The 23,747-nt window shown below is 39.6% G+C and overlaps 1 protein-coding gene across 7 annotated transcripts in view; it reads right to left on the minus strand.

The window, feature by feature from the left end:
- Nucleotides 1-23,747, minus strand: part of COL11A1 (collagen type XI alpha 1 chain) — a 282,954-nt gene that overhangs the window by 56,365 nt on the left and 202,842 nt on the right. For all 7 annotated transcript variants that reach the window (XM_089686598.1, XM_089686599.1, XM_089686597.1 and 4 more), the window contains 7 exons: nucleotides 23,373-23,426; nucleotides 22,167-22,220; nucleotides 14,534-14,587; nucleotides 14,231-14,338; nucleotides 13,889-13,978; nucleotides 8,923-8,976; nucleotides 5,078-5,185 (listed from right to left, as the gene is read on the minus strand). In XM_089686598.1, the coding sequence (XP_089542724.1) occupies nucleotides 5,078-5,185; nucleotides 8,923-8,976; nucleotides 13,889-13,978; nucleotides 14,231-14,338; nucleotides 14,534-14,587; nucleotides 22,167-22,220; nucleotides 23,373-23,426 (522 nt within the window). The remainder of the gene's footprint in view (nucleotides 1-5,077; nucleotides 5,186-8,922; nucleotides 8,977-13,888; nucleotides 13,979-14,230; nucleotides 14,339-14,533; nucleotides 14,588-22,166; nucleotides 22,221-23,372; nucleotides 23,427-23,747) is intronic.

Here is a 23,747-nt window from a genome sequence, read left to right on the forward strand (position 1 = left end):
TGGCCCTTCCCTCCAATCAGCTTTCAGATTTCTCCTCACTGAAGCCTGCAGAGCGTAATTTCAGCTCTCCGCCCCCTTTTTTTCTGAACTCTCATACAAGCTTTATAAATTCTGCACTTTATAACGGATATAGAAAAGAGAAGACCATAGGTGCAATCAGGGGCGAACTGACAAGCCATGGGGCCACCGGGCAATATGGGATCATGGGGCCCCTGTGTCCTTGCCCAAACTCAAAAAAGTCTATGAAAAAGGTACCAGGGGCATCTCATGGGGCCCCCTACTGACCCTGGGCCCTCGGGCAGTGCCCAAGTTTCCAAATGGTCAGTCCGCCCCTGGGTGCAATTTATATAGGAAGATTTATTTTATCTCTGCATACCACCTTAGCCCAGTCACTTTACTGGGTATATGTAAGGGTTTGCAGCCTCTTTAAATAGAGCATAAAGATACAAATGGTTTCTATTATAACTGAGTATATATTTTAGTGGAGTTTTTTAATACAGAATTCCCATCTCTGTCTGGAATATATCTTTATGTTTGTGGTTTAAATATTTAAAAATAGTTGATAACATATTGTGAGACCTAGCAAAATTAAACAATTTCATGAACAATGTGTGAGGGTTTCTAACAAATCACTATACAAAAGAAGATCCACTCCTCAATGGTGCATTATGCAAACAGTTACTGTTCTCAAAACACACCTAAATGATTGATCCATGAACAGTTTCAATACAAAACATACCATGAAGTAAAAAAACTACAATAGACTATTTATTATTGCTAAAATAGCCAACATCAGTCAGCCTAGCAGCTTGATACTGTTAAGCTTGGCTAGCAGTTAATAATGTTGAATGGTATACTAAACCAATAAATATGCTGCCAGACTGATGTTTTTATTTTCTCTGAATATATAAAATTGGTATCATTGTTTTCCTCTCAGCCTGGCACATTAGTAAGAAGAAAGAAACATTTGTCATTGGGATAAATAAAAAGAAGAGTATTGCATCTCTCATTTTCATAAAAGAAAATTGCTATTTCTCACATAATCAATACTCAGCACTGCAAAGAAATGCCAAAGGTGACACAGTGTCAATGCAATACTAGACACCAGTTTACAGATTCTGACAGTGAAAGAGAACACTTTCAATGACCATCACCATCTTTCCACACAGCTGACAATGTAATACTTATCCATCTCTGCCAGGGGATCAATGTTATACTTTCAAACCTTCCAAAGATACAATTCCTAAGCCTGCCTATTCTCATACCAGTTCCAACAGCCAGTGACAACAGCAGTACCAGCTGGGATATTTTGTGTAATAATATCTGTTCTGGCCTACTACCTACTTAGCTACCTCCAAAGCTAGCCCTTCATTCAGAGCCCTTTACTACTTACTACATAGCATACCATGGGGTTTCCCCATACTTCCCTTTTTTATGGAGATTGGTCCTCTAGCACACTCTGTACCCCAGCCAAGGTAACAGCTATGTCACAACAAAGACTTTTGAGGGCCCTCTGTACATAAAAACTAAAGGAATTACTTAGTTGTTCCTTTTTCCACATAGCAGGTAGATATCAGATATCTCCCCTGCAGTTTTAGTACAGCTATGCGCACTGAGTGGTCCCACAGCTTCAGATTGACTGCAAGAAAAGGTTTTTCTAATGCCCAGTTATCACACAGAATAAATATAAGAGAGTGATGTGCATAAGATGTCAAAAAGCTAAGGTTTGTTAAAGCTGCCATAATGGAATTGTACCTAAAAGCCCTCAATGTCAGTGTTATAAGACTATCTTAGTAGCAACAATTTAAGGATAAAATTGTTTTAGCACCTTGGCAACTATGCAGGTATTTTGCATATCTTATTTTAAAAAGTGTTGCCCATTCTGGTAACATGACATTATTATAGTACTATAGTGACATTAGGACAGTATGGTGTCTTTATGACTAGTTGCTGTAGCTTTGCTAATTTGGAGCTTCTTTACACCTAGACAACAAAGCCCTGAGTTCACTACAGACTAATATAGGAGGAATACATTCCTTCTAAAACTGTCCCTACTTACTCAGAGGGTTACCATCTCTTGATTCGTGGAAAGCCTAAGGGGAAGAAGGGGTGTTCCTTATTAAAAAATAAGTTAGGCTCAATAGGCATAGCTTTATCACTGCAGATTAGTCATAATGGGCAAAGTAGAACAGAAAATGTGAAACACAAAAGCTTTATGGTGCTGTCTTAATAAATCAGCCTAATTTTACCTTTTGATTACAGGTATATACTGTATATACATGCCATTTATTGACATACACGAACATACAGTACTTTTGTCTAAAAGTTAACTTTTAGAACAAAATACCTGCAGCTTTACCAGAAAACTGAATGCTACCATATTTTTATTTAAAAAAATTCACACAACTAATTAGCACATCTTTGAAATATAAAATCTTTTAATGTAACTCATTTCACGCCATCTAATTTGTTATGCAGCCAAATAAGCTGCATTCCTTTTTGGAAATGAGAAGAAATGTGCTTGAGTTTAAGAAAAAAAACACTGTAGAATGCTTTTAGAATTACATATAAACCAGCAATGGGAAGTAATTATTTGTCAACAGAAATACATTTAAAAGGAAAAGAAAATCTGTGATGACTTCCTAAATGCAATGATTATGACCAAAAAGGTAGACATGGGCAGGCTGTAGCAAGGCACAGGACGCCCTTTGTCCTAGAACAAGTGAGCCAACCACTGAATAGTATGGCTTTGATAGTCACAAGAGACCCACTGAGCGAGTGAGCTGAAGCTCTAGATAGAACTAGGTGGAAGGTTGTGGTTGCATCACAATAGAGTCAGAAAGTATTAGACTCCAAAAATGGTCTGTGCCTAAACCAAAAAGCAGACTCAATGCTCATAGTTTTGAAAACTGGACAGTTGTCTACGTTATTAACACACATGTTTTTAGACACTACAGGCTATCAGGCTACTACCTGGTCAGTGTACAATTCTGCTGAGAAGAATAAACTTCATAGATGCAAGTCTATTACATGCTCCTATATATAGAGGCATACCCTAGCTTCTGCCTCTTTATGTGCTGTGACTTTCCTGACTGGCCTGCTTCCTTGCCCTCATGGAAGTGCTTTGGTTTTCACAAGAGGGGCACATTGTTTGGTCCTGCCACCACTGATTAATAAGAACTCCAATTACACTCTTATGTCACACATCTGATAGGAATTTAGGAATTCCACAAAGTGTCTTGCACTTTGTGGAACCTGTACAATAAGCACAAGCTGTACAGACAATACATCTTACTCTGGCAACATTACTAACACATGCATTGGCACACTCATAAAACAATGTTTGAATCTGCAGTAATGTGCTTTACATTTAGCATTTACCAAATTGCAATGTTTCTTACCAGTGTACTGAACAGTATATATTGTTGTTTTCATGGAATATTGATGTTTCTGTTTTTTGAGGCTGTGCTACATATGATTTATTTTATTGTAACTACTATTTGTGCTCCCACATTGCTATTTGGCTCTGTACTGAGCAATTCTGCTATCCTTCCCCATTGTTGTCATAGCTCTGTGCCAATATGCAGCATGAGCATCTCAGCTGTCACAGACATTACATTTAAACCATTAATGTATGCAATAAGTTTCCCCACTCCTATATCCTCATTCAAAGGAAGTGGGTATGGCTTATAAGCTCTCTGGAGGTACAATCACTAGAATAAATTCTGTGTCACTTTCTGACACTCTTTTTGAATAACAATTCTGTGTATTTTCTGCTTACAGGGTTCTTAAGATATTTCCAGACTTATTTGGATTCTATAACTGAATAAGTGAAAAACTCCAGAAGCTAAAAACACAATAAACAAGGTCATCAGGAGCTGGGACTAGCACGAAGGACAACTGTATGTGAAAGCAATTGGCTTTTCAGTTTACGGACATGCAGTACAACTCTTAATCATCCGGGAATATTACTTTAGCTTTTGCACAGGTTTACAAAGTACAAATGTTGTCTTAGAATAAAATATGTGTCTAGCTGGAAATTTAACTCTTCATCTAAACTTGCTCAGCATATGCCTCAAAGAGTATGTATCAGCTTTTGTATTGAAGTGAAATCTGTCAAGGTTTATGGGTGATACAAAAAAGACTAATTTACAGAACTAAAATAAATACAGTTGTAAAAAAAACAAATTAACTATTGCATTACTTCATACGTTTACAAAATGGTTACATTCTTTGTAAGGTTTTCATTTTTTTGGTCTCCACTAGGGTGATTTCCCCCTACTTCCTGTCAGCGTTTCACAGGGAAATCTATTCAACGGAGACACAGAATTGCAACAAAAATATTTTTTGTTGAAACATGGGGAAGGATTTGAGACTGCCCAAGAGATACACATTAAAATGATGCTGTGTTTTGTCTATAAGTAAAAATAACAGATTTACCTAATGTCAAGCCACTAACTGTGCACCATCCGTAGCTGCTGTTGAGTAGAGGCGAAAGCAGGGTCCTTTGCTCTTTAGCTACAACCAGAATTACTTACAACTTTTCCAGGGCTTATATGTTTACTTTGCTGGAGTAAAGAATGCCTAGGATAAGTTATAAGTCATTCTGGTTGGAGTTGAAGAACAAAGGAACCTCCTCCCATCTCCGCTTGAACAATTAGGGGCTTGACATTAGATGAATCTGTTATTTTCCTTTATTGACAAATTGGGATAGCAAAGAAATTACAGTAAATAGTAGAGAGATGCTGACCTGTTGGCACAGGTCAATGATGGGCCAATATTAATGTACAGGGAAAGGGAAGTATTAGAGCTTTGGATTATTATAATGGCCCATCATTTCTGCAGACTGGGAGTGCAGAGGGAGGGAGCTGAAAGCCATTGCAGGTAAGCGCTGACAAACCTACAAGCCTACAATTTATACCAAGCTAGCATTACTTTTGAAAACATTATGAGAGTTTGGGTTATCATATACAGGAATAGAATGAGTATCACATATTTAACACACGTCTGTTTCAACAAATGTGTTAGGTGCAGTTTGGTATTACATGCTGACTTTTCAGTATACTGAAATACTCACAGGAGCTCCCTTCTCTCCTGCTGGTCCTGGAGGGCCCTGGGGACCAGGCCTTCCTGGTAGACCAATTGGTCCAGCAGCACCTGCAGCTCCTCTTTCTCCAGCAGAACCCTATAAAATAAAATCAAGACCATCAATTATGTAATTGTTTCATGAGTGTGCACTGTAAGTTGGGTTTCTGCATTGTCATTTGGTAATTATTTGCAAGGCTAATCAGTATGTTAAGCACTTCAATACCGGGCAATTTTACCCTCTTTCTGCCCATTCCAATTTTCAGGTTTCAGCTCTCTCACACTTTGAATGAGCGGTTATGCAACACTGTACCCAAACTACATTTTTATAATTTTGTTTACACAACTAGAGCCTTCTTTTGGTGGTATTTAATCACCACTGGGGTTTTTATTTTTTTTGCTAAATTAACAAAAAAAGACCCAAATATTTATTTCTTTGCTATAAGCAAGCATTTAAATATTAAAAAAAAAACATTTAAAATTTAAATCGATTCATTCAGGTTTTTTTGTTGTGATTAGCTGTGATTGGCCACAGCTAATCACATGACACAGATAGGCTGTGATTGGCCTAGCCTGTGTATGTGATCACTGTCACCATTCACAGCTAGACACACTTGTATACAATGGATGGCATGAAAGGAAGCCATCCATTGTTTACAAGTATCATGTGACCTGCTGTGATTGGTCACAGCAGGTCACATGGTACTGGCAACAGGTCCGGTACACAGATCTGTCTTCAGCTGTATCCGACGTACACAGCCGGTGACAGATCTTGTCACAGCGGGACTGTGCAAGGTGTGATTCGGGAAGGACATCATATGACACCCTCCCTCATCGACGAGAGTCCAGCCTGGCCATCATTTTCCTATAGGTCGGGTGAGAATTGGTTAAAGTATAACCAAAGGTAAAACCTTTTTATGTATAGGGGGGGGATCAGTTTGATATTTCTGTCTATGCCTTTGTTTATTGAGATTCATCCTGTTTGTCCTGTTTACATTCATCACAGAGAGTGAAAGTGAAAGAGAAACCTAAATTTTGGGTTGTTACCACAACAGAAATAGAGGGGACGCCAGTTCTGGCTGGTATTAACTAGGGATTTTCTCACTTAGGAGGCATTTTTTCTCAATTACTGTTTTGGCTATGGGACAGGAAGTGAAGAGAAACCTCTCCAATGGGATACAGATGGATGAAAAAACTGTTAGGGGTTATATCCTTCCTTTACTCTATCCAAGAAGAAGATGTTTTTGTCTTTAAAGTGATTGTAAAGGTATATATGTATTCATTATCTATCTATCTATCTATCTATCTATCTATCTATCTATCTATCTATCTATCTATCTATCGTATCTATCTAATACATTATACATACCTGCTATGTGACCCTCTTCTAGGGTCCTCTGTCGGTGCTCTCTATTCCTCCTCTTCTTTGTGTGCCCCCTTAAGAAGCCATTCTCCTATGGTGGCGAACCTGCAGGCTCACTCCCAAGTGGGGCTGTGTGTGTCTTGTGGCACACACAGCATGGCTCAGCCCCACCCTTGCTCTTTCCTTACAGAATTTGATTTGACCATTGGCTCCTGCTCCTATTTCTGAGCCTGTGAGAGGGGGGAGAGAGAACCAGCACTGCTACAGACAGGCACACTGCTGAGCCAATGCAGGACTCAGGAAAATATTTAGGGAGGGGAACTAGTGGAAGTTGTTTTACCTTATTGCAGGTAATTCATTAAGGTGAAAAAAAAATTGTTTGGAACCACTTTAGTTCTACTTTAAAGGATAAGTTCACCTTTTGACAAAATATAATAAATGCACATTTTTTTACAGGTATAAAAAAGTGCATATATTTTTTGTTGCAGGAGCTTGTAAAGCATTGCACCAGCAATCAGCACATTACTGGTGTCATGCAGGTCTCCTGCAGACTGTCAGTATATCTGCTTGCCTGTATATCCCGTACAAGCAAACTGATATACTCTGACAGGAACAATCAATGAACTACCACAGCGCTCACACTGCCGACAACTACAAGCCGACAGCCGCTAAGGCTGTTGGGACATGTAATTTTCTCATTCACAGAGGACTGTGAATGAGTGACACGGCCATGTTTTTTAAAGATTTTGACAGGTTGCAGGAGGGAAAACCCCTGTTAGCTGTCAAAGGTGGGGAGCGGGGAACAGTGGGGGCCTATTCTTTCATACCATGTTACACCCTAAATATGAGTGTAACATGCAACATGTTATGCAAGGTGAACTTCTCCTTTAAGGGAATCCTGTGTGGGGGGAAGTACAAGTGCCACCACTGTTGTCGCTGTCATTTTTTAAAAACTGCTTGTTTGGCTTTCTCTGGCATCAATATTTTATGATATATGACAAAGTAGCCAGCAACTCATATCCTCATCCTAATGACAAAGCTTTGAGAAAGGCTGTGGCTTTCATGGATTCCATATTTTCCACTGTGTGCCAATAAAGTCATTATGATGAGGATATGAGTTTCCGGCTACTATGTAATTTATCTTGGATTTAAACACCAGCCTGAGCACCAGCACCCTACTCACATCTTTCTGATGACCAGTAGAGCTTGGGTGAGTCGTTGTCTGTAATCAATATTTTATGAGTCACTGAACTGGACCAGTCATGCAGCAAGCAAAGTCAGGGATCATAATTTTCCTTCTTCTTGCTGTTAAGTGAGTCAGAAACTATTGAAGTCTCTAGTTTAGCATAACAATCAGGGATCTAGCTTTTTTCAGATGGAGCATTCAGCAATGTCCATCTATATATCCACTTACTACAGCTCTTGTTTAAATATGTTGCATTGCTATTATATTTTATCAGTTTAACAGACTACATTGTTACCCTGTAGTTGTTAAGGGCACTTCTTTACCCTGGACTATCCACTATGATTAAAAATCCATTGGAGCTTCATGTACTGCCCGGACAATATCTTGTTCCATCATTCGACTATTCTGTTGTAGCTTACATTTCATTTATTATTGGCATTACAGGGTGTATTAGTTAGCTTCTTTATTTTGTCTGTGTATATTTCGTATACCTTTTTTTCTAAATTACTTAAAATACTAAATAGTTTTCTTAACTTCTATCAACATTTTCAGAATAGTCCTTTTATATCTAATAATTATAGCTCAACAAAAACTTCTAAAAAAAAAACTCTTGAGCTTCTTTCATGTCCTTTTTTTACAAGCTTTCATTTAGCTGTATGAAATAGGCTCACTTTGGTTTATCTTGCTAATTTCTTTCATAACTGAAGCTGAACATTTTAATAAGTTTAACATTTGACCAAATTTAAATGTGAAGCTCTTTGATTAGCCAACTGACCACATAACAATTATCTGAACCTAGAGATACAAAGAAGACTGAAATCTCTACATAAATTTCATGTGGTGCACATGCTTTACATGTAGAAAAAATAACAAATACAACTGGGTTTCATTAGCAGGGTAAAGGTAAAACCTCAACATCAAAATGTACCATAGATTATCCCAGATTTTACCATACATAGCATAAAAACATTCATAAGACACCAGACAGCTATGTCCACTGATGACCTAGTGAAGAAAGTAAGGTGATGGCATTCAGCAGCTTCAGAACACGTGGAGTGGCCACAGATCATCTTCTTTTTTCATCGTCTAGCCCAAACCATCTATCACATCATAAGATCAAACTGATATATGCTAATATAGTAGGCCTGGAATGATTTATTATCACAGTTTTTTTGTAGCCATGTGCTAAAATTGGTGATATACCGTCTATTACTAATATGTCTGCATTTTTATTTAGCTAAAATGAATGACTGTATACTTCATTGTCCAAAGAGAAACTAGTACTTACAATTGGACCAGGTGGACCCTGTGGACCTTCTCCACCTTTTAATCCTGAAGGACCCTGTAAAAAAAAGGGAGTTATCTAAAATCATCTAAATCAATTTTATCAAAAAGTTAAGTTACGTAATATAAACAATAAGCTCTAGCATGTATAGATAGGGAGTATGCATGTTTTAAAGGGAAACTATAATAGGTATGGGCCAATTCTGTTTTAGCAGTTTTTTTGATTTATTGCAGGTATTTATACAACACCAACAAATTATTCAGCTCTTTAACATACTTTACGTTAACATCAGTCGCTGCCCTCAAGGAGCTTGCAATCTAATATCCCTATCTCAAATGCATAAATGAACTTTGGTTAACTTGGAAAGGAGCCAATTAACTTACCAGCATGTACACAAGAAGAACATATAAACCAGGGACCCCAGCATTGCAAGGCAGAAGTGCTAACCACTAAACCACTGTGCTGACCTATTGTTTATATTGAATGTTTTAAATAGTTGTTTATTATTCAATTTATACAATATTCATATAAACTGTTAATATGTTAAAAAGGTTCCATAACACTATAGCACTATGGGTTAGCTAAGGAAACAGTAAGGTAGAGTAAGATTGCTTTGATTTGAGACCCCCTTTGTCTATTTAAAACCTCTGTCTAATATAAAAAGAGTCACTGCTGTGATGACTGAATGAGAAAACAGAAAACTTCTTCCAACACAGCTGAGAGTGATAATGCTTTACATGTGAATAGGAGAATGCAGCATCACCTGCTGGCTGCACAAAAGACTGCATCATAATTGTATGTAGTATTTCATATTTACCAGACTAAAACAAAACTTATTTTGTAATATCCTTGCCAGTATACTAAAAAGAAGAAAATGTGTATTTGCCACTATACATTCAACTGTACAGTGCTTCACTTTTAGGTAAAATGTTACTCTCTGGATGCACATGGAAATTAAATTGTTAAAAGATAATAAATAATGCTGCTGCATTTCTACAATAGTAATTTCCTTTGCTATGACCAAGTGCAGATTTGTGAAAAGGCATAGCATGGAATGAGAATGCAGATTCTTCCTTGTTCTATTAATTTATTTAAAATGTTCAAATGAAAAAATCAGTTACTGAACATATCAATAATTGCATGTTCAGTTATTTCAATTAATTAATGTGTATAAAACCATATGGCCACAAAATATGTAGTTATACTGTAAATGACAACACAATACCATTGATTTAATGGGCATATAATTAAAATCCATTCCGTGCTCTGTCCACAGAATGTCTATGATGATGACTTAAAATAATTTAGGTAACTAAAAAGTCATTCATCTTTAAAAAAAAACACTAACTTGAACTTGGATCTGCTCTCATGCTTCCCATCCTCAAGTCTGATAAAACACAAATCATTGTAGCTTATATTTCCAATGAGTGGAAGTAGCATTTGCATAGTAAATGCTCCCCTTGCTTTTATCCATAAGAACAGGAAAGTGCCCTAGTACCCTGCTAGTCTTGCACAGTAGTCTATCAACAAGCTGAGAAATCAGGGTGTACCTTAACCAGCAATCCTACATTATTGTCCAGAAGTGAAGCCCTATCCTTCCCAATTCTTGGGCCATCAAATCTCAATGTCCCAACCATGGGTTGCCACCACAAACACAAAGTTTTATATATGCATGTACAAATATATATTATATTTTACATTCTGCTGTACATATTCTTCAGCACCCATTGATCAATAGCAGGTTAAAAATGTTTTTCATTTTGTATTTTGGATCTCATACATCATCAGTTGCACATAACTTAGCATTTTAGATCTGTGTTTATTTAAGTTTTTATTTTCAGTTGATTTCACTAGATTTGTTTCTTGTCTTCCCCCCAGCCCAGACTCCACCCCCCATTGACTTCTCCATCATGTCCAACAACGCCACCATTAAACCCGCCCCGCAGGCCAAAGTACTTGGTGTCATTCTGGACTCCAACCTATCCTTCCAGCCCCAAGTCCAATCTTTAACAAACTCATGCAGACTCCACCTCCGCAACATCGCCAAAATCCGCACGTTCCTAACCCCGGAAACCACTAAACAGCTCATCCATTCCCTCATCATATCACGACTTGATTACTGCAACTCCCTCTTTACTGGCCTGCCTCGCCACTGGCTATCCCCGCTTCAGTCGATCCTGAATATGGCTGCCAGACTCATTCACCTTTCCAACCGCTCCATCTCCGCCACCCCCCTCTGCCAATCCCTCCACTGGCTTCCGATTGTGCAACGGATCAAATTCAAAATCCTAACACTGATGTACAAAGCCGTCCACCATACTGCCCCGAACTACATCACTGACCTAATATCCAAGTACCACCCAGCGCGCACACTCCGCTCCTCACAAGACCTCCTTCTCTCTAGTTCCCTGGTCTCCTCCTCCCATGCCCGCCTCCAGGACTTCTCCAGGGTGTCACCCATCCTCTGGAACTCCCTGCCCCAACACATCAGACTATCACCTACTCTCCTCTCCTTTAGGCGCACCCTGAAAACCCATCTCTTCAGGGAAGCCTACCCTACCCCCTGCTAACTTGCCGACCTCCTCCACTCTTCCTACCACTCCATCCCCCACTGCTTTCTCCTCCTGTGCCACTATCCCCTCCCTCCTAGATTGTAAGCTCGAAAGAGCAGGGCCCTCGATCCCCTCATGTTTTTCATTGTATTGTTATTGTTCTGTCACATGTTCTGTCCCCCTTTGTAATGTACAGCGCTGAGCGAACTATTGGTGCTTTATAAATACTGTATAATAATAATAATTTGTTTGGTAACTTTAGATTTACTCATAAACAAAAAAACAAGACTGATAACTTCACACAAAATAATGCATAATAAAGCAACTACCTATAAATATTAAAGTACACATATAAGGGTAACATATCAAGGACTGCTTGATAAGTTATGTGAGGTAATTCCTAAATTTGTAAGTAAAACTATGGGATGCAACTTCAACTATCAATGTTTAAGACTATTGGATCCCAAGCTTTAACTGTAGTCCAAAGGATGTAGGTTAAGTCCTTAATGCCTACACAACAGATTCCTCATTTGTAAAATACATAAACAATTTTACAAACTGAGACTAATAGCATTGGAAACACAGCTGTATATATTAAATAAGGTAATTGTTGTACAGTTGTGACCAAAATTATTCAACCCCCACTGAAATTGAGTGTTTTGGCCAGTTTGACATTGCTTTTGATCATTCAGTCATCTTGCTTACATTTACATTAAAGAGGCACTTGTAGGTCAGACAAATATAACATAACAGTTATAATGAAATAACCACAAATGTCTTTTCTGTGCTCACAGCATTATCAGTTTTATTCAACCCCCAAGTGACATTCAATCTTAGTACTTAGTACAGCATCCTTTTACAGTTATAACAGCTTTTAAACGTGAAGCATAGCTTGACACAAGTGTCTTGCAGCGATCTACGGGTATCTTCGCCCATTCTTCATGGGCAAAGGCCTCCAGTTCAGTCACATTCTTAGGCTTGCGCACTGCAACTGCTTTCTTTAAGTCCCACCAGAGGTTCTCAATCGGATTTAAGTCTGGTGACTGCGATGGCCACTCCAAAATGTTCCAGCCTTTCCTCTGCAACCATGCTCTAGTGGACTTGGAGGTATGCTTGGGATCATTGTCCTGTTGAAAGGTCCAACGTCTCCCAAGCCTCAGGTGTGTGACGGACTGCATCACGTTTCCATCCAATATCTCCTGGTACTGAAGAGAATTCATGGTACCTTGCACACGCTGAAGCTTCCCTGTACCTGCAGAAGCAAAACAGCCCCAAAGCATGATTGACCCTCCACCATGCTTCACAGTAGGCAAGGTGTTCTTTTCATCAAAGGCCTTGTTCTTCCTCCTCCAAACATAGCGTTGATCCATGGGCCCAAACAGTTCTAATTTTGTTTCATCAGTCCACAGAACACTATCCCACAACTTTTGTGGTTTGTCCACATGGCTTTTGGCATACTCTTCTTATTCTTTGGAGACAGCAAGGGGGTACGCCTGGGAGTTCTGGCACGGAGGCCTTCATTACGCAGTGTGCGTCTTATTGTCTGGGCTGAAACTTCTGTACCCACATCTGACAAATCTTTTCTCAGTTCCTCAGCAGTCACACGGGGACTTCTCTCCACTCTACGCTTCAGGTAGCGCACAGCAGTCGAAGTCAGCATCTTCTTTCTGCCACGACCAGGTAGCGTTTCAACAGTGCCCTTTGCCTTGAATTTGCGAATGATGCTTCCTAAGGTGTCTCTTGGTATGTTTAACATCTTTGCAATCTTCTTATAGCCATTGCCCTTCCTGTGAAGAGAAATCACCTCTTCTCTTGTCTTCCTGGACCATTCTCTTGCCTTCACCATGTTTGTAACCACACCAGTAAATGTCTAGAAGGAGCTGAGTATCACAGTCATTTTAAAGCTGCCTAATTGGTGCTTATTATGCTTGATTGCTGCTCGGTGACATCCACAGGTGTTTTCAATACCTGATGGAAAGCACCTGTATGAACCTCTGTTCTTCAGAGTGGTAGTCTTTAAGGGGTTGAATAATTGTGGCAATGAAGAAACCACATAAGAACCATTTACTACTGTATTACATAAACAATTGATGTCATTTTAGTTGCATTTGGGTAGTTACAACGTCCTTGTAGGATTTGATTCTGAATACAATTCCAAATGTACACTATAGTCCCTAAACCCCTTTACAGCATTGGGGGTTGAATAATTTTGGTCACAACTGTATGTATAATATCAATGTGCTCACTGAGTAAAAGTACTTTCTTAAAAAAGGGTGCAGAATTATAAAGGTATTATACTCAAAAATATTCTAAACTGTGAAGTCACTACAAACAAGAAGTAGCTGAATTTAACTTTTTTATGACCTGAATGTAATTCTATATTTTGCCTTTTTCTATATTATGGTGCACTTTATTACCTGGGCTCCAGGAAGACCTCTTTCTCCAGGGAATCCACGAAGACCTGGTGGACCATCTTTACCCGTAACCCCTTGAGGACCAGGATCTCCCTATAAATTTAAATCAATGAATATATTGAAATATCACTGATAAATCTTACTTGTTTTGTCAGCTACGCAACCTACAGCAACATTAACTATCAAAAGAGTAGATTCTATTCTTTTGAAATAATTAATTTCAAAATTATATCACCTAGCACAGAACATGTTATTGTAAAATAAATGTCCTAACCATTCTACACAATTTATACAGAATGAGGCAGCAAACACCACAGCTTCTTCTCGCAAGAAGCACAAACTCACCTTTGCACCCTCTTTTCCAGCTGGTCCAGGTAACCCTTGTTCTCCAGGTGGGCCGGGAGGTCCAGGATGACCTCTCTCACCAATAGGACCAGTTTCTCCAGTTGGACCCTGCAAACAAATGTAACAAACACATTTGGCAGATTTGATGTTTTATAATAAATAATAAACTTTGGAATCAGGTGAAAATGTTTTATAGATGTGGTAATTTATTGCAATGATAAGTGATCAAGAAGAAGGTTTTAATTGAAAAAGGAATGTGGAAGGAAACTGAGTCAATAAGATAAGGAAATGATTGCTACTCACCTGTGGACCTACAACACCTCCAGGACCTGGGGGACCAGTTTTTCCTTGGAAACCCTGAGGAAGCGAAGATTACAGATTACAGTTCATAACTATTTTTTAAGATCACCAGGACATGCATTGGATCAAACATATTCTAAATAGCCCTATACATAAAGGACTGCTACTTGTAGGTGAAAGGAAGGAACAAAATGCCAAAAGAAAGCCTAAAGAGAACCATACCTATAATTTTTATCTAGAGATTTACTAAAGTTTTTTTTCTTGTACAAACTGTCTCAGTTTACTTGGTAATGAGCTTAGAAATTAAATAACTTGCCGTACACTGAAGAGTTGGCTCTAACACCTTCTAATGCATTAGTGACATCATAGTGCTCCTACTTACCGAATCTCCGACAGTTAGAATGCGTGCTAGCAAGCTGAAGCACATCTAGCTGGTGCCAAGCTGCATGTTCCCTGTCAGCGTTGCACAAAATGCAGCTTGGTATAAGAAGAGGTTAAAACAATAAATAGCAATTCATTTGCCTAAAAATAAGAGATTATGACAGCATGGGGGTAAATGCTATCAAACACATGATAAGGAGAGCACAGCTATTTGTTGTTAGAGAGCAATCAAATCTAGTCTGTTAATAGAGCACAGCATAATGAGAAACACAGTGCACAATCATTTCTCATTCTACTGGCAATTGTAATGGACATACAATTCACTATCTCACGTTAAGCAATAAGAAAGCAAAAGGAAAAATAATTGGTTAGGAAAAAAAAATACAATGGCTAATTGGCAACATTTTCCAAATAACAACCTACAGTGTTCCAGTATTCCTGTCAACTGTGCAGAAAGGGGTAGCTGTCCTGTGCCCTGAAGCATTAAATGTGAAGGCCACTAAACTAACAATTCACCTAACCATAAACTATAAATGTTACTCACAGATGGTCTCAGAAAAATCATACGTTTCTGAAAAAAACTAGTTGTTCCATTATCAAGCATTCTGATTTTACCTAGCTTCCTCTGCTATTTATATCATGTTTGGGGATCAAAGTTTTGTTTAGCTATATTTTAGCTGGACTCCTAGAGGTTCATGTATAAAAACCTACCTTGTTTTTCACCCCAAACTGAGAATTAGTTGATGGAGATTTAAAAGGCTCACTGTAACTCAGGTAAGTATAAACTTGTAGGATTCTAATTGGTAGGCCATGCAGCCAATGCGAGTTCTGAATCTATGCACTTTCATAGATGGCATGTTGCCTTCAGTAGCATGTAGCCATAAGGGGTGTAGTCTTTGTCAAAGTGCAGAATGTTTACATTGCTGACTAAACACAGCCTTGAGGTTGACCAAGTGCTAAACATTCTGTAGTAACTGTAAAAATAGATTATTGTTTGTAATTACACTCCTCTCCAAAATGTACACAGGTATGGCCACACTGATGAGGGATGAAATTTATATCCAGAGGTAAGAAGATAATTATATAAACATATTTACAAGAATGACAATGCTAAAGTTGCTATACCCACTAAATATTTGCAAGCTACCAATAATTAATGGTGAACAAGCAATAGGTAGCATAACTAAGCGTACCAATCAGAATTATATTATCTACGGATGCTATATTATTTAGAATGTCTGTTTATTGAAGTATTAAGCAATGCAATCTCGCTTGGCTAGCTATTATTTCTTAACATATTTGGTCCTCTGCGCATATATAATACTGTAATTATATCCCCATTCAGCTGATGGACATGAGATAATCACTAGGGAGAAAATTGCTGGTTTAACCTCACCGACAGGCTTGTTATAGAGTTGGAAGAATATTTATTGGATATGAAAGACACCCTGGATTTCAGCAAGCTGTTAAATTAAAAATACATCTCCAGCAGTGCAGCAAATATGTGGTAACAACTACTGAAATGTATTATCAGGTTTGTGGAGCTGTAATGACTATTATTAAAATTATCTGGATAACTGAAAAAAGCAAACACCAGAAGTAAGCTAATAAAGTAAAAAAAAGTAACACTTTTTTGGGATGGTACATAAGTGATATTTTTCTATATGACTATTTTGTTTCACTAACTAACAGGACCTAGTTAACAACTAACTTTATATTTCAAGCACTGGTAAAATTGCCAAAGTTCCCCTGTTAGTGTGGTCATGGAGAGCCTTCCCAATGTACGATGACCCCCTGGGAAACAAGAATGTTTTCCAGCTGTGCTTGTGACTGAATTTAAATATATTTTAATCTAACACTAGTTTAGTTTTCGACAGAGTGGGCAAATGTCTTATTTTCCATGTGTGACCCAAGGAGAAGAATTATCTATTCTTTTTTTGTCCACCAGACCTAATGCGAAGTGAGAGGCGATTTTTTCAAAGTAAGGGAAATCCCCTTTCAGTTGCCACCAGAACAAATGTCCTTTCCTTCACCAAAGCAAGTGAATATTTCCTCCCAATTCTTGTTCTGGTAACAACTCAAAATTTTGATTTTCTCCCATTTTCAGTCCTGTTTACAGTGGTCACCAGGGCAAAAATTAAGAGGGCTTTTTCCCCCACAAGGACAAAGTCAGCAATAAAAATGGAAAAAGGGTTCTAACCCTCATTTACTTATTTCAACACTAAAAAATACTGGGCTTTGGATACACCTCAACTAATCTGAGCCCAGTTATATAAAGACAAACTGATGTTCTTAAGTCAAAGACTGTATCCTTTGTGCAGGGCTAAATAGCTCCCATGTGTCTTTAAACTGAACTTTTAGCTTTATTCAGTCTTTCATGATATTATGAATATGTCCGCTATATTTAAAAGGAAACCATCATCATAATATAAAATTCATAAATTGAAAGGTTTCTCTGGATTTTTCATGCTTTTCGCTAAGTAGTATGTTGAAACGTTCAAGTTATTCTCTTTGATGAATATTTTCACAGTATAAACGGTATATCTTCTCTATGCTATTTTGAGATTGGCTTTTACAGGGGAAAAGTAAATTAGACACTCAATGTTCAGCAAGACTACCAACTGGGCAAAGGAAATGGCTTTCTAAAAATGAACGGCACCTGTTTCAACAAACACATTAGCTGGAAGCAATGAAAAAGATGAATGAAGAAATTCTAAGATTCTGAATATATTTAAAATATGTGTGCTGTAATGTTCTTTGTATTTTAGTGATGTGATATTAGGTTACGAAGATGCTCTTGTCACATGTAAAGAGCACCAAAATAACAAATGACAGACCACTATAGACAAATAGGGCCGGATCTAGCCTGTCTAATGTGGGGGTGCAGTAAAAAAACATCAGGGGGGCAGAGGATGCAAGGTCAACACGGCAGTGTATAGAAGTTAGTAGGGCAGTGTTCAGGGGGGCCAGCAGGGTAGAGTACAGAGGCCATTAGTTTGTAGAGCAGTTTAAAGAGGGTTATCAAGGCAGTATACAGGGGTTAGCAGGGCAGTGTACAGGGGGTCAGCAGGACCGGGGATGAAAGGTCAGCAGGGGAGTGTACAAGAGTCAGTAGGGCAGTGTACAGGTGGTCAGTAGGGCACAAAAGAGGGGTCAGCAGGGCAGAGGATGGCATATCAGCAGGGAAGTGTACAAGAGTCAGTAGGGCAGTATACAGGGGTTTAGTAGGGTACAGAATAGGGGTCAGCAGGCAGAGGATGGGAGGTCAGCAAGGGTGTGTACAAGAGCCAGTAGGGCAGTATACAGGGGTTTAGTAGGACAGAACCTAGGGGTAAGCAGGGCAAAGGACAGGGGTCAACAGTTGAGATAACAGGGGTCAGCAGGTTGGAGGGGTTTATCAGGGCAAAGACAGGGCAGTAGGGTAAAATACAGGGCAGACAAAAGGGGGTCAGCAAGGCAGAGAAAAGGGGGTAGCAGGACAGAGGACAGTGGTCAGAAGGGCAGTGTACGGGGGTCAGCAGGATGGAGGACAGGGGTCAGCAGGGCAGGGCACAGAAGGTCATCAGGGTAGAGGACAGGGATCAGAAGAGAAGAGGACAGGGTCAGAACTGCAACATAGCAGCCAGCTATACACTGCAGATTGAGGCTGTGTATGAAAGGGAATCTGATCTCAGCTATCTGCTGTGTGGAGAGGAGGAGATCTATTGACTGCCCTGTGCATGGTGCCAGGACAAGGTCATCTATCTCCCAGGGCGAAGATTACAAACTAAGCCCCCTCATGCGTGAGCATCCTGTCTCAGCATAAATCCCTCCCCTTGAAAAAAAGAAGCACTAAACAGCACACTCCACCCCAAGCATAACTTCTGTCTGAAAGTCAAAATTCTCCCCAAACAACAATGCAAAAATTCCCCCTCCTCCCAGTGTAAACCTCCGCCCAGCACAAATCTTTGCCACCCAATCCTACTTCCAATGCACCCAAATCCCCCTCCTAGCACAAATATCACTCACCCAAAAAATTACCCCTCCATGCACACATCCACTTTCTCCTTCTTAGCATAAATCCCCCCCCCCTCCTAGAACAAATCCCCCCTCCTAGCAAAAATCCCCCCCAAGTCCCTTCTCTTAATCCAAATTCTTTCACCACCTCCTACCACAAATCCTTCCCCCAATCCCCCTTCTGGCACAAGTCCCCTCACTAATCCCCCCTCCTAGCATAAACCTCCCCACTACCCCTCTCTAGCACAAATCGCCCAGCTAATCCCCTTCTCCTAGTACAAATCCCCCCAATCCTCTCTTCTAGCACAAATCCCCTGTTAACCCCCCTCCTAACACAAATCTCTCCAATCTCCCCTTCTAGCACAAATCTCCACACTGATCACCCCTTCTAGCACAAATCCCCCCCTCCAATACCCTCCCTTTGACAAATTTCCCTAAATTCCTACTTCTAGCACATCCCCTGCCAAGGTATCTTTCCCAGTACAGATCCTCTCCTTTTCCAAATCCCCTGCCCCCTTTTAGCCCAACTCCTCTGCCCCTCTTAGCCCAAATGCCCCGCCCCCTCTTAACCCAAATCCCCTGCTCACTCTTAGCTCAAATCCTACGCCCCTCTTAGCCCAGATTTCCCAGCCCCCTCTTAACCCAAATCCCTTTCTCCCTCTTAGCCCCAATTCCCTACCCCCTCTTAGCCCAAATCTCCCGCCCCCTCTTAACCCAAATCCCCTGCCCCCTCTAAGCCCAAATCCTCTGCCTCTCTTAGCTCAAATCGCCCACCCCCTTTTAATCCAAATCCCCTGCCACCTCATAGCCCAAATCCCCTGCACCCTCTTAGCCCAAATCCTCTGCCCTGTCTTAGCCCAAATCCCCTGCCCCTTCTTAGAACAAATAGGCACAAAAAATCTCCCCAAGCCCCCTCCTGCCTCAAATACTCCAATTCCTTCTCCTAGCAGAACCCCCCCCCCCCCCAACACCCATGACCCTTTCCAGCACATCCCAAGCACAAATGACTGTTTCCCCCCACCTCCCCCTTCATTATGTACAATTTTTCTGTAAGCCCCCCCACCTCCATCCTCCCCACTTAGAGTCGAGACGCTCGGGCTGTGCAGCGCTCTGCTCCCTCCTCCAGTCAGAACACAGCTACTCCATATATCTGATGACACAGGATTGCTCCGTCCATCGGGCTCTACACAGTTTCATTACCTGCCCCCTACCCACATTTCCTGCTGTGAGAGATAAGCGGTCCTTACAGGAGATAGGAGTGGGTAATGAAACTATGTACAGTCTGATGGACAGAGCAATCCTATGTCATCAGCTATATGGAGCAGTGCTGTTCTGACAGGAGGAGGAGGCAGAGCACAGCACCGCTCCTCCAGGCTCTCTCTTCTTTGTCACTTTCTGGACTTAACTGCTCTAGGCTCCCTTTCTCTTGTCCCGGCTCTGAGTGTGGAGATGGGGGGGAAGGAGCTCAGCAGTCTGGGGGGGCACAACTGAAATCTGGAGGGGGTGCAGCCCACCTCAGCAGCCCGCTAGATCCGGCCATGTAGACAGATCAATGGAATGTTGTATAACATAAAAAACTGCAGAGATCACGGTGATGATAGTTTCCTTCAAGATTATACTGTAACTGAAAAAAAACAATTTAAAAGTTTTAGGTGGGGCTAAAGCAAATAGTGATGGTCCTGGGATGCACCTGCAAGGAAAGTAGTGGGTGAAAGCAGCACAGGCAACATATTCATGAAGAAGCAAATGGTTAGTGTTATTCGCATTCTGCCATATTTATGAAGCAATTCTATGAACATATCTGCAGCAAATTTAATAGCCGAGCCATTAACGGTAAATGCTTTGGAGATCAATGATCCTGCATCAGTTAATACTCTAGAAAATGGGTATAGTATTGGTTCTTAAACTGTCTTTGCAAAACAGTCATATCTAGTTATACATTCTAAAATATATACTTGAAACCTAAATTCATCATTCTACAAAACTGAAAACTGTAAGACAGCAAATTAATAATTGAACTAAAGTTTATTTCTATTGTGATTTGATCATTATTGTGTGTTATGTTAAATGTTAAAATCTGTCTGTGTGCTATAAAACTGTAGACATGTCTGTGTCTTCAGAAGGCTGTGTCTATAAACACTGATGCCTATTGATGGTATGTTATATACAGGCTGCTGCATTTTGAAGACACAGCTTTGACTCTAATTCCCACAATATTAGTAAAATGTTTAGTATCTCTCCCTGAGCTTAGCTGGTACTTCAAGAGCCTCAAGCATAATTACAAATGCTCCCACAAAATGTAAACTTTGGTTTTAACAGTTTATTTTATTCTAGACAAACAGTTGCATTCATAAATGTGCTGATTTTGGCCCACATCAGAATTTTAATTAAAAGTGATTGTCAACCCTTTCTAGGGCATTGTGGTGACTGAAGTCAGAACTACTCTAATGTCTAGGAGTATATTCTCTATGCTGTGATACTTAATATTTTGTAAATGTACACTTATAGTCTCTAGATCTTCCCAAATATTTTCTAGATCCATTTATCTTTGCTGAATTAATACAATATAAATCTTTTTTCACCATATAATTAATTCAGCCAGGCTACCTAGAAATGGAAAATCAATAAGGAAAAAACTTTAAAACTATTATGTTTTGATTGTGGTTAAAGGAAACCTTTACAGAGAAGCATGGATGCTGCCATTGCTAACTCACATTTTGCAATTGCTAGCTCCTGACTATCATATTTACCCTCTGAGTGCAATACTTTGTGTTCTTTGGAACAAGCATGCAAACAAGGCCGTCTGACTTTACAGATATGTATACTTATTCCAGGTCAAGGACTCAAACCTTATTACACTTAGCTGGTCATTGAACTAACCAGAAATTACCATATGCAAAAGGGAATTGTCAATGGCAACCTAATGTATTTCTCAGGAAAGGTTTGCTTCAATCATGTTGGAAGGCAGCTAATTAAACAGCCCTCAGAACTAAACACGGGTATAGCAATGAGGGTTAATGTAATCAGCAACCTTCATAGCCCACTTATGAGTATTTACAGCTGTTTGACACCCACCCTTCTGAACTAACTTGCATGCTACTTGCAATAAACAAGTCTAACCAGGTATGAGAACACATCTGCCATGTAATCTGCGGTGAGTCTTCCCATACCTGGCCAGGAATGTTTAGAGAAAGTAGCTCTCAGAAAATGACATGGTTGTGGAACAGCTGACAATCAACACATAGATTAAAATACTTACAGTCTCACCACGCTGTCCAGGGTGGCCGGGCAACCCATCCTTTCCAGGAGGCCCCTTAAATATACAAAATATGAAGTTAGAGGGTCAAAAAAAAGAACTTTCTTAAGTTAGTCAATGACAAAAAGAACAACAAAGTCAGACTGACCAGACTGCTGCATGTGACTGAAAGTTTAAAATAGAGTGTCACACCCTATGCACATGTACAATACTACTTATTTAGTGCGGGTCAACAGATTGGTGCTTATGGGGCAGTACATTATGTGCAAACTTAAAAAACTATTCCAAGAAATATGTTGAATCAGCAGTTGGATCCATAATGCTATTAAGGACATACAGATAGACCACTCAGTTTAATATAATCCAAGGGTTATATTATTTTGTCACATTTTCGAGTCTCAGTGTACTGCTGGGTAGGACTGCAGGTTCTCATCACATAATTCTGTGCTGTGCAATTGTCCTCTCTCCTGAGCAACAGCAAGAAGCATACAATGGGTAAGAGTATTCGCCCCTTATTTCAATGTGGCTTTAATGTGGATCATCATTCATGGATGAATAAGAACCAGTTCCGGGAAACTCAGTTTCATTTATTGCTGTTGCCTGATACACTACAACTATGTAAGGGGTTAAATCAGGAATGGAAGGTAAGATATGTCCTATATTTGCCTTTGAAGGTTCAATTTTTATTTTGACTGGGATGTACCTTTAACTTATATCACCTTTACTATATACACTCACAACATGCATTGAAATATTTCACAGAAATGTTCATTCTGTGATCTTTTCCTATGCATGGTCCCATAAATGCATGTTGAGTATATGACTTATGTTGATGTGTATCTTCACACTTTGCTTTCACTGAATACACTAACAACTAAATATTAAGATGAGAGGCAGAAAGGACATTTTTTTAAGCAATGTTTCTATTAACGTCATAATTAGTGCATAATGCAATCCCATGTAGCATATTAACAAGAGAATGTACTGGGTAACATAGAAGAATAATAACTTTAAGGAACAGAGGCATTCTATTGCCTCTGCAGCTAACTATGCGTAATGTTCCAAGGCTATTGTCTAATTTTATTAAGTGATTCCAGAGTACCAAAGTAATTCAGAAAGGCAGCAGCAATAAATATAAAAATCTGGAGCCACTGAAGCTACAAGCTCATTTCAGTTACATATACAGAGTTTGAATGCTCAGATACTTACAGGGGGGCCCTTCGGTCCTGGGAAGCCAACAGGGCCCTGTGGTCCTTGAGGTCCCTGGGATGCAAAGAAAGATAACGGCAATATTTAATAAATGAAACACTGCAAACAGTCATTACAATCTATATGCTGGTATCAAAGAGGGTTAAGATAGCAGATGATCAATGTGCTAAGTAAAGGAAAATCATATTATAGTCAACATTTCCCTATTAGCACTAAATTAAATTGTGCCCTTGGTACTACAGTAATTAGAGTAAATGAAAGATCAAACAACTATAATGTGTATAGCAATGAAGCAGACTGGAACACAGCAGATTTGATGTAAAGCCTTCTATAGTCTGTTCTGCTCTATTAGATCCCTGCTTAGCACCATCTCCA

This window comes from Staurois parvus, unplaced genomic scaffold (assembly GCF_062004578.1).
Source record: "Staurois parvus isolate SC_StPar_1 unplaced genomic scaffold, SC_StPar_1.0 ptg000402l, whole genome shotgun sequence".
NCBI classification, from domain to species: Eukaryota; Metazoa; Chordata; class Amphibia; order Anura; family Ranidae; genus Staurois; species Staurois parvus.